Source organism: Lonchura striata, chromosome 4, assembly GCF_050655825.1.
Source record: "Lonchura striata isolate lonStrDom1 chromosome 4, ASM5065582v1, whole genome shotgun sequence".
NCBI lineage: Eukaryota > Metazoa > Chordata > Aves > Passeriformes > Estrildidae > Lonchura > Lonchura striata.
The window spans coordinates 30,938,524-30,950,907 of NC_140706.1; the positions used below are offsets into that span (position 1 = coordinate 30,938,524).

Consider the following 12,384-nt stretch of genomic DNA (forward strand, 5'->3'; position numbering starts at 1 on the left):
TTAAAATTTTAAATCTGCTCTGCTGGTGATAGTTCGTCTACTCTATTTAAGGGTGGGTTCTGTGTGCCTGGCACAGATATTCTATCCCTCCCATCTCCCAGAACTCGCAATAACTGGTCCCTGGAATGAAAGAAAGCAGTGGTGGACTCTACATGTTTAAGGCCTTGCTACTGCTGCAGTTCCATCAACTTACTGATATTGATCATAATTTTATTTGAAACTTTCCAGGCATTGATTTATTAGAAAATGAGTAATTTGTCTTTGAAACAGCAACAGGAGTTGCTTTCCATTTCCCGTTCTAGCTAAGCATGATTTCTCAGCTGATAGTACACATAGCACAACCTGAAATGTGCATAGCTTTCTATGTCAAAGAGCTATAAACAAAATTTAATTACATTTTCTGGAATCTGCCCTTGTACATGCTGACAAAAGACTTGTAGATCCAATATGATACTTTCCGCTTATTTTAAGTACTTTTTTTTGTAGCTTTTCCTGAGAAATTTTTCAGTGCATTTCTGAAGCTGAAATTGAGAAGTTTAGGTTTTTTCATTGCCTTTCTTATAAAGCAGACATCTATTTAGGATAAAGAAGAAATGTTATACACATATAAAATTGAATTAAAACCACTGTATAGTAACTTATTGAATATTTAAAGAAATAAATGTGTCAAATCTGTAAAATATATGTGACACACATTAACTTTTAGAACAAACATTTATATTGGTTGTATTTTTTGTATTGTATTCTAGACAGTATTATCTTGGGATACATGAGAAATTTGTTTGGTTGGTTTTTGGTGAGTTTTTTTTCCCCTTAACATTAAAATGCAACTAACTAGGATGTATGTAAAAGGTAAAGCACCAAATTATTGAAAAATAAATCAGAATATGTTAATTTACATTTCAGCTTAGGGAACCCAGAAAAATTTCTGAGTAGTTGAAGAGGGAAAAATAAACTATTTCAAACTAGGCCGAATCATTTAGCACATTGATATTCCTCAGACATGTTTGCAGATATGTCACCTCACTTTGAGGTATGGAAAACACAGTATTGATGTTTTGTTGCCAGGTTACAGTCTTTCTGTCTTTGCCTAATTAATGCTTCTGGAGAAGAGGCGAGTGAAAAGCAGTGAACATCTCTTGTTCATATTCAAAGGCAAGCAATAGTTGCTACAACTTTTTTGCTCTCCTTCAGGGCTGCAAGAAAGGATTATTTATATTCTGAAACAGTACAGTTTAGTCTGTGTGAACCTTCAGATGCAAGAAGTCTAATATGAGTAGCTTGCATTGTCAGTGATAAGCTTTAAATTGCTATGGAGGGGAAAAGCAAATCATATTTCTCGGGGTGGCTTTTGCACCTTGTTCCATAGAGTTGTAATCACGTAGTGCTTCCTGTTCAAAGTGCACACACAAAAAAAACTTTTAAGAAACTTTTCCAGCTCAGTTTATTTGTCAAAAATAATACTTTTCTTAAAAGAAGAGATTATATGTACTTTTAAAAAGTTCACACTGCCTGCCACAAGTCTTTAATATTTCAGGAGTTAGAGTACAGCCTCTCTTGGGTATTCTGCTGTATTTATAGAGTGGATGAGCTGACATTTCACTTTTGTAAGAAGGAATCTCATTCCCTTCCTTCTTTAGAATACCAGGATGGAGGTTTTGGGCTTTTCAGATGATGTTTTATGTACTGAATAGTTTGTTGTCTTTGTGGTAGGACATACGTAAAATTTTTGGTGCTTAAGGATAGTTGGTTTGTATAAAATTAGGGCTGATGTGATACTGTGCTGTCTTTGTTTTGGTTTTTCTAAGTGATCACTTGAGTGATAAAATACTATTAAATTTTGCTGACATTAACATTGGCTGCTATTTTAGAAGCATGGTAGGCTTAAGATTTAGTTGTCTCTTACAAACTGGTGCTTGGTAGAGGCCTGAGTTTCAGTAGCACAGTGGCCTCAGGGAAAGAATAATTTTTTTTTTCTTCAAAGTTCAATAGTTTACATGTTTCAAAACCTTCAAATTATAAAACATTTTATGGTATGTAGGGTTGTGACTGCTGCTTCAAGGCATTTCCCAATGTCAGATTATAGTCATGACCAGAAGCTTCAGAAGTTATCAGAAGGAAGTTGAGAAGTTAACAGAAGCACAGATAGAGGGTTTTTTTTAAATTGCTGTGAAAGTGGAAAGAATCTGAGCTATGACACTGGCCACAATTAATATTACAGATGGGTGTAGTACTTGTAAATAGTGCAGTTTAGTCTGCTGTAGTCTGTTTGATCTTGTGTGGGTAGATACCATAACTAATAACAAATGCACATTTTTTTCCAAATCACCTTCCTTCTTCTTAGCATTTCTGAAAAGGATCATAAAGTGGAGGGGAAAAAACAAGTGAGAAACCCCTATGTGTGACACACAGGAGCACACAGGGTTGCACTTGCCAACTATCCTGGTTTGACTGTGCCTCTGGAAGTTACTCAAGGGGAAAAAGAGGGTAAAAGAGTATGGATGTGTTCCTCTTTAAGGTCTCTGGGGTCTGCTGAGAAGCAGACAAGCACTGCATCTTTTCCTATCCCAGATACATTTTCCTGGGTTCTTGTGGGTGCCAGTTTTTGAGGGGTGGGTAGTGTTTGTTTTTGGTTTTTTTAATCCTGTCTTCTCTGCTATAGTCTCTGTATTTATACAGCTCAGGAAAATGCTAATCACATAATGATAGGTAATAATGTAAGAAAAAAAATCTAGGAAAAATAGAGCATATAAGAAAAGATGAATAGGAAGTAATTTATGTTCATCTATATTTGATCTGGATATGTTTGAAGAACTGCGCTGTCATTAACAAAGTTATTGGTTAGAATAGATGCTATTTCAAATAAAATGAGCAGTGCGAAAAATCAAAAGTTGAAAATACCAGCTTTATAAAATGTGTGTTTTTCTGGCCTATTCTAGCCATGCAATTGTGGAGATTTTAGTAACAATATGAAAACTGTCTGTTTTGAATTGTATAACATTAGAAGCCAAAGTATGGTAGTATTTTATTAAATAAGCCTTTAATTAGGAAGGTAGCCAAACCACTGACAAACTCTTTCTTTGTTTTAGCAGCAACTTAAGCAAAGTTTCACAAAATGTAAAGCAGAATTTTTCCCAGAAAAACGGGAGCTGGGATCCTTTGGACCCTTGTTCACGTAGTAACTTCTGAAAAATGTATGTGTTACCTATCTTGAGGTAGCAGAGATTCACATAGTGAACTGCAGTATGTGCTGAGCAATTCTATCTCTAGTTTAAAAGAGCGTGCAGGCCTTAGTGGTAGCTCACCCTGCAGTGACTTGCTGTTTGTTTAGAATTCAGGACAGTTGCAATCTGGGTTGGTGTGCTGTCAGTCTAGTGCCATTGAGGACAGCATGTCTCCGTGTTTGTAACAGGCTTAATCCACTGGCTTTTGAAACTTAGAGTTGAATTGGTTGTTTGTTGAAGGTTATATTTGATCAAAACTTTTGTTCGTGCAATTTGTAAAATATTGCTTTTCCCGTAGCTCTCCAAAGGCTTTTAAAGCAGCTGAAGAAGCCTTTTGATTTACCTAACTTATTAGAAGTTAGATTAATTGAGTTTGTAATCAGATTTCAAGGATCATGTTCCAGGCTAGGGATTTCTTAGTTTGTTTCAAATGTCATTCCCAGGGCAAATTCTGCTGAACTGCATTTTCATGCTTTGCTGAGAAATGATTGCAGGTTTTGATTTCCATTATGGAATCATTAATATTGTTAATTAGAGTTCTTATGGATAAGCGCACTTAAGGAGGATCATCCCTGGGAATTGGGAGTATTATAGTTTGAGCATTTGTTAATTAGATAAAATTGGCATATGTAAAAGTGTCAGATTTGAGGTGTATTTTATGCTTATTTTTGTTTTTAAGAGTGACTTTGGTTGTAGTGATTTGTGTTTTGGGATTTGAACTGGGGGAAGTGTTGGTTCTTGTTGACAGTGGGATTACTGTTTCGACTTTTCTCCGTTTCATTATTCATATACCATCCTGTTCCTCCAGATTAACTTCTCTCTAAATTATATTCTACAGTAGTCACTTAGGACTTTTGCCTTCCTTTAATGAAATTTATAGAAAAGTCCTACTGCATCAAGTGGGAACAATATCTAGTCTAAAATTTCAGACATATGAATATTGTAAAATGAGTTCTGATATCTTCTTGCAGATTACTGAGAAATGTTTCATCAGAGCTCTTTTGTGCTCCCCTCTGGTGGTTAGTGACTGAATTTAAATTTCTTTTTATCCTGACCACCTGAAAGGTTTCAAGATTGCACAGCCAGTCAAGTGAAAAATGCTTTTAGAATCCTCATTTCACTTTATGTTTTGAATAACAATGTTTGCAAGTCTTTGGGATTACCATATATGTGAAAGATTTGTTAGTAGATTTCTCAACTTGTCTTGCTACATAAAAATCAAATGGTTTGTAAAAGCCAAAATTAGCCAACTGCCTTAGCATAAAGGATGGATTGGAAATCTGCTGATTAAAGATATTCTGTAAATGGGAGAAGTGTTAGAGCAGAGATGGAGCTTTTACAGCATTGAAGATACAATAGAGGCATTTAAGTTCTATTCCTTAAATGTGCCTGATACCACTCTAAGAGAAAAGGAAAAATTCTTTTTAGGAGCCAAAACATGCTGTTGAAACTGATGATATGATTAACTTCTTACTGATGCTTAATGAATCTAGATGTTTGCAAGATTAAAACAAATTCACTCTTATTAGATTGTTTTATTATTTCTGCTTGATATAGGAGTCTTGACCAGTTACCTTGAGAACCACTGGAACTAGAAAACAGTGAATTTATAAACTCCACTAACTAAATTCCATAAATTAATGTACTGAGTGATGGCTTTCAGGCAGCACACAGTCTTATGCTGCCATAATATGTAAAATAGGCTACTGTAGTCAACGTTTGCAAAAGCAGAAAACTGAGACAAGGACCAATGGTACTTTAAGGAGTGGTTCTATACCTGTGATTTGGTAGGAGAATGAATGTTATAATTGCTAAAAGTAATCAGTAAAATTTTTCGAGCTTGTGTTCCTTAGAAGGTGTAGTAGGCTTCTGAAGTTTTCATGCAATTTTATTCATTATTGTTCAATAGAAATTAAAAATGAAGCTGGAAATATTCTCATAGGCAAAATCAGGAAAGATTTAGTGTTAAACTTTCAGAAGCAGGAACAATTTCAACTGGAGTAATGACAATAGGGTGGTGTTTTGTAATTACTGATGTAAGATCAGATTGTAGAGGGGGTGGAGAAAAAATTGAAGTACTTCATATAATTATGTGTGTTCAGTTTTGATTGTACTTCGTGACATAAAAGCTGATGTAGAACCAGAAGAAATTAAAGTTTTAATTGTCTGAGCCTGCCCCTACCCCTAGATGTGTGCTGGATTAGTATATTTGTTCCATTTTATTGCTGGTTTCAAACATCAGAAAGAAAGCTGAGTCATGTTAATACACCAGTCATCCCTTTCTTGCTATTGCCTGTGGCTTGGAGCAATGAGCAGAGCTAGGTGTGGTGGCCTCTCCTCCATAGCTCTCTATGTGAAGGCTGAAGGGAAATTTTTGTTCCATATCTTTCTGTTCCCTTTTTCATAGCTTTTGTGATGGAGGAATGTTATTTTGAGTCTTCATTTTTGATATTGTCAAAATAATCCACTTACCTGCCATGCCTGTCTCTAGTAATCATGGAATTGTAGACTAGTTTGAGCTGGAAAGAACCTTTAAGTTCATCTAGCTCCAACTCTGTGCTCATGGCCAGAGACACCTTTCGCTAGACCAGGTTGTTTAAGGCTCATCCATGTTGGCATTGAACACTTCCAGGGGTAGATCATCCACAAATACAAGTTTCCCAATTTTCATATTCATACCTGTCTATTGCATCTATTTTGAACTGTGTCCTTTGTACCTTTAAAAAAAAAAATCCATTCAGAAGTTAACCTGTTGATTAGTGTTAAACAGTCAGGTAGATGGTTTTGCATAGGTGACTGACCATAAAATTGTTTTCCTGGATGCTTTCTATTTCACATTGGAATTATAAAGGCCACGTAAAGAAAAAATGTTCATCCTCAAATTCAGGATCAGCTGAGTGAAAACATGAGAAAAATGAAAAACCAATGAAATTCCCTGTTACTTTGACTAATGCATGCTTAGAGTGAGAGTGCCTCTGTAGGAAATTGGGACATTCTGAAAGCCAGAGCTATCCTATTGGGGAACCTGTGTTACATGATGCATCCAGTGGTCAGATCATCAGATTCTAAGCCTTTTGTTGAACACTCTGAAAAGTCTGTATAAAATATACAGAAGTAACATTATATATGCAGATCTAATTTGAAATTAAAAATTAACCACAAGACAAAGTTGCCCATGTGCACTGTATCATAGTGCAAGTTTTTCCACATATTTATTTTTGAGATACGTTTTTTTTGGGGGATGGTACTTTTTTTTCCCCTCTTCATCTTGTGTGATGGATGTGACTTAAGGGAATGGACATTTGAGAACTAATACACTACAAAAGCAAAATAGGTTCAGTCCTCCTTTTACTAGAGGAGGACTTTGATAACTAGGGAAGGTAGAGTTTGTAAATGTTAGGTGAGCAGATTGCAGGAAGTGAGCTTCATTTCCACAGGAGTCTCTTTTTATCTTTCTTTAGAATCGGTCAAGGCTATGTTTAAATTAATATGCCAGTTCTGATGCAGCTACTGTTCAGAAAGTGGGACAAGTAAAATGAAAACTGTTGCTCTTTTCAGCACAAATCACAAGTAATAAAGCAGCATTGCTGAAACCCTTGCTAGAAGGCAATTTTAATACAATCTAGTCTTCTTTGGTAGGACATGAAGGGTTTACAGAGCTTTCAGAGGCATACATAGAGTCTACCCAGACTTAAGATTAAGTGCTTGTATGCTACATCCAGCATTTAAATTTAGAAGTGAGGCCACAGTAAGTAACAAATTTGATTACTCTCAAGCAAGTCTCCTGGCTAAGGTAGAGTCGTGCAAAAATTGTGCCATGCATTACAAAATAGAATCTGGGTTAGGGAGTGCTCAAGGCTGTGTCCATTATTAACAAATTTAGCAAATTAACATTATTAGTGAATTTATGCAGAATCTATTCAGGTAACCAGTGCACAAATCCAGTGACTACTGGATAGTATTACCTTTTTATTGTAACAGAAAAACTGCTGTCAAACAAAATAGAAATACTGAGGCAGAGAGACTGGAAATGTGAAATATCAGTATTAATTAACACCTGAACTTAGTTGTTGATGATGTTGTTCCACAAAAAAATAAAAGTGCAATTATAAAGCCAGTAGTTTACTTTCAGGAAAACTTTCACAAACTGCATTTAATGCCTGTGTATTTTGAAATTGCAGTGCCCCTCCTTTTTATCCCAGTTCTGTAGCCTTTGGCACTATGTTAAACCAATTTCCACACTGACATCTGGTGGTAGTTCTGAAATGCTATGTTGCTTGAAATGCTGTTTGTAGGACTTTGCAGGTCTAAGCATAAGTTTCAAACCCCTCCAGCCCTTCTGAAGTGATCTTATTGACATCTTAAAATTTTAACCTGTCATGGTCAGACCAGCTTCTTACAAGGCAAAGAAAGTAATAAATAAGTAATTCCTTAACATTTTGCTCAGTTAATATAATGTATTAAAAAAAAGTGTCTGTAGTGTGTGAAGGACATAATACTTGGAGTTAATTCCTTTCCCAAAGAACTCCTGTGAAAACAGTGACATAGTTTGAGATCCAGTTCAACTGATGGTGTGTATGTAAGTATAGAGATATATGTATCTGTGTGAAGTAAATGAGCTCAGCAGAAGTGCTAAATCATGCATACTCACATTGTGTCTTTATCCAGAGTCCAAAACTGGCTGTCATGGTGATAATTTGACTCATCTTGGCTCCAGTCCTGATTAGTCCTGGTGTGTGAGTGTATAACAAATAGTAAGAGCCATGACAAAGCCCTTCAAAATTTCCACTGAAATGGTTGCAAGGGCTTACTCTGTTCCTCATCTCGACATATATCAGATTGATTTAAAGTTCTATTAAGAAAATGTCTCAAATCAGATACCCTGTAGGAGTGATTGGATCACGAAAAGGAAAGTATGAAGTTTTATTCTGCCATGGCTCCATTGCTCTATTTAATATTCATCCCCCATCTTATGGGTTACACCATAGCACATAGCTTTTTGACACATGCATAATATGGCTGTACCTGTCGAGTAAACTGCTTGTAAAAATGGCTGTATTTCTTCATGCTGTGTAAATTCTTTAGTCAGTTCTGGCTTAGACAATCTCCTGTAGGCTCAGCAGACAGCTTTTTATTAAGTTTGTAAATTGCATAGTAGTTCCTAATTTGGTAAAGCATTTTATCTTTGTAAGATTGAGCAAATTTTTGCCCCTATTTTTGGTGCCTTCCATTTCCACAGTAGCGGCAACCATTGGTTAGTCCTAATGTGGCAAAGGTTAGCTTTGGTATAACTTTTTTTTTTCCTTTTCTGTGACATGTCTGTGTGAACATAAATCAGCACATAAAGAAAGTTCAGTCAAATAATTCATGTGGGCAAAGAGATAAAAATGTTTCACATTTAAGTAGTTGATGATTACTCAGTATGATTAATAGTGAAGAGGTCAAGAGTTTGGCATCTAAACCAGATAGCTTAATATGGTATAAAATTTACTGTAATGAGTAAAGAGGGTCATTCAAGTCCCAAAAGATTGTGAATTACATATTTTATTTAATATTTTAGGCAAAACCGATTTTATGACTAGTGTTAACTGGTCTGATGTATTTCAAAATATGTTGGAAAGGAAATCAAGTAATATATTGCCTTAATATGTGATGCATAATTGCTGAAAACTTACAGGAATTTGATTTTTTGTGGCTTCAGATTAGCCTTAATATGTGTGTGTGTGTTTATTAACACATGCTGTAGAATCAATGTTGGTTACTTTGAACTTGTATTCATTTTGATTTATTAATTTACTTAAACTTGTTGCTTACGGTATTTTTTCACATTTCTGCATACTTACTGAGCATTTCTTCCTATTAAACAGGAATTATTGAGACTGCAGATCACCTGGATCGTGAGACTACTTCACATTACTGGCTTACTGTTTATGCAACAGACCAAGGCGTTGTGCCTTTATCATCATTCATTGAAATCTACATAGAAGTTGGGGATGTTAATGATAATGCTCCTCAGACCACAGAGCCAGTTTATTACCCAGAAGTCATGGAAAACTCACCTAAAGATGTATCTGTCATTCAGATTGAGGCATTTGATCCAGATTCAAGCTCAAGCGAAAAACTAAGCTACAAGATTACAAGTGGAAATCCACAGGGATTCTTCTCAATAAACCCCAAAACTGGTAAGTAAAATGTGTTTTATTTTATTTATTAATAAATTAATGTGTTTGCATAATTGCATAAAATAGGTGAAATCAAAATCTTTGGTTTAACATTGAAAACATGCTTTCACAATAGCTGGTGTTAAGCTGGTGTCTTGGGCTGTGTATTAGTAAGTTATACAAACATGTAGAAAAGGATATGAGAGTGGAGCACTTGGTTCCAAAGTATTGACATCCACATCAGGTGTGTTTTGTGAAGGCTTATTTCTGAGTAATTCCACTCTAGACTGGTCAATGTGCATTTTTATAGTACAGTAAGTATACAATAAAACCCCATATTTTAGTTTAGTTTCATCCAAATTGTTTTTAGTTGTCTTCATAGTTTTTTTTGTCAGGCCTCTTTTAAAATTCTTTTTTGGTGGAGGAGGAGGGTGTTGTGTTAGTCTAAGCAACATAAGCCATTGACTACCTGCAGACTCACTTGTCCCCCAGTCAAAAGATTCTTTCTAAATAACTATTGCTGCTGCTAGAAATACATAATCTGGAGGATTATTTTCAGGTGGGGTTTTTATGCAATGAAAATAAAGAGTCCGAGTTCACTGGTTATTTGGAAAGCTTCAGAAAAAAACACTGAGTTTTAACAGGGGACTACAAACTCAAGAACCAGGTAACCTTTTAGTAAGTGAATTGCAGGTACTGAAATGTGTTCTCCCTTTCACCTCCCTGTATCATCAGGTGGCATTTTTCAAACTGTGTTTTGAAAAAAGACACCACTGCACCTGCTTGCCAAAGTTTTGGCGTAAAGAAATACCTTTATTCCTATTTATTGGGTAGAATTAGGACACTGGGGGGTTGTGACTTGTCTTTGGACGGAGTTTGCAGTTTTCTGTGTTAGTAGCTTACTGAGATCTCCTGTATGTTAGAAAGGACCTTGAGAGAGAGAGCTCTAGATGGTGAAGTGATTAAGAGCACTTAATAGAAAAGGAATAAAGATTTTCTGTCAAGAGAGCTTACCTGCTTTTATTGTAGCATGCATACACTAGAAGCAAGCAGTGCAATCCACAGTCCTTCTCAGTTTGGTGTTAAAGAATTAAAAGCAAAAGGGCAGCTGGAAATAATATTGTAAGCATTATATTTCAGAACACAAGCACTGGGAATAAAAATCTCCCTCTGATTTACATTCAGCAGAAAAAAATTATTTTTTTCCCCTCAATATAATTAAGGGCCCAGGCTTAGGTATTTCACCTATCATGTGCCATTCATACCACCCTTCACTGGTGTCTATTATTGTTAAAATTGTATGCTAGATAGACATGCTTCTAGACAGACGTCTTAAACATAGTGAAAGGGAAAAGGTGAGCAGAGGAGAGAAGGGAAACTTGTTTCTAGAGTGCACTCAGATAATTCAATGGCTGTTAAAAAGCTAACTCATATATATTGTCTTCCCATTTCATGTGCTCCAATGGGCCATACTGCCTGTCCTGTACATGACCAGTTTGAAACTGTTAGTCTGCAGTGGGCACTGACATAGTGGTTGAGTTTTCAACAGAGGTTATCTGGTTCATAAGTTCTCAAGTCTCTCTTCTATCTATTAGATATTGAATATATTTACTCCGAATAGATCTTGTTTGGTGTGAAAGTGTTTTCAATAGAATTGACATGTTAAGAAGTTGGAAGAACACTTTAAAAGACACTGGTTATTGTTCTAGTTATAACACAGTGCATTTTATCTTCCCCAATCAGTTAAAAGAGGACCAATCAGTTAAAAGAGGGCTCAGCTGAAGAGTACATTTGATTAGAATTGGAGAGATCAAGTCTTGTCTTGTTAGCTTATGTGTGTATATTATCCTTGTTGTACCATGTGAAGTTATCATACTGTAAGTTATTTGTCCAAGGAAGAGAAACCTTCCCCAGGGGGCCAAGTTTCCCTTCCAGCCACAGGGGAGATAGGGCTGGAAAATTAATCAAGTCTTTTTAACTGTATCCTGTTGTAACACTGAAAATGACAGTATGAGTTAAATATGTGCATCCCCAAAGATGAGTTGAGGACTGTAATGGCATTCAGTTCAAGTCAACTAAAAGCTAGTTTTAGGATTCTTAAAATATATGGTGAGTGTTAAAAATATGGCTCAGGTGGTAATGTGTTATTATCTCTTCTCCTGGTCAAGGATCCATTGTTTCCTTTCTCTTTATAAAATTTAGCGTTATGGTATTGTGGTCCACGGCTGGAATGCCACACATAGTAGTAATACAGATTATAAATAGAAACAACCTACAGGTAACATGTATCAAGTGAGACACTTCAGTCTGTTCTCCTGATGTAGCTAATGCATTTCTAGAAGTTTGTGGATTCCAGACTAAGATGTCTGTGTCTTAATGCAATAATTCTGAATTTTTAGAAACTCGCTGACATGGATCTGTGTAGGATGTAGTTCATCTTTCACAAAAAGAAGAGATTTCTTTTAATGACAAGAGCTATTTACTGACTGAGCTGTTTCTAAGAAATGCTTTAGTAGTATCTGCATACTTCTTACTGTAATCTAAGTACCCCTCTCTAAGTTAGTCTTTACTGACACTTTGAAATGTATTTTATATTTAAAATAATTATAAAATCACTTAAGGAAACACTGCTAAGTTTTTCTTTACATGCTATTTCACTTTTTGGAACAGGATATATGACAAAGTACCCCACAGGATATTTTGTAATCTTTTCACATATACCTGGTCTTTCATGAAAGCAAATGAAATAACATTTTATTTATCTTTGGAGTTTCCATGCAATGAAAAGAAAGTGCTGTACATGTGAGCTGTCCAGGTAGAATAATTATCATAATATTACTTGCCGGAAAGAATTAGAACAAAGATTTAATTCCACAACTTTCATGCTCAATCTGAACACAACTGTTGGCAAACATGGAAATTATGATAACTACTTTATATCTACTTAACTTCTTGCAACATAGCTTGTAATTAAATACAGAAGGTGGAAGAGTTGCAAC

General features: G+C 35.6%; 1 protein-coding gene across 10 annotated transcripts in view; it reads left to right on the forward strand.

Moving 5' to 3' along the window:
- The window catches only part of FAT1 (FAT atypical cadherin 1), a 102,925-nt gene that overhangs the window by 27,983 nt on the left and 62,558 nt on the right, over positions 1 to 12,384 (forward strand). For all 10 annotated transcript variants that reach the window (XR_014954773.1, XM_077782862.2, XM_085577919.1 and 7 more), the window contains exon 3: positions 9,092 to 9,406. Coding sequence is in view for 9 of the 10 variants with exons in the window: in XM_077782862.2 (XP_077638988.2) it covers positions 9,092 to 9,406 (315 nt within the window). In the remaining variant the exon portion in view is untranslated. The remainder of the gene's footprint in view (positions 1 to 9,091; positions 9,407 to 12,384) is intronic.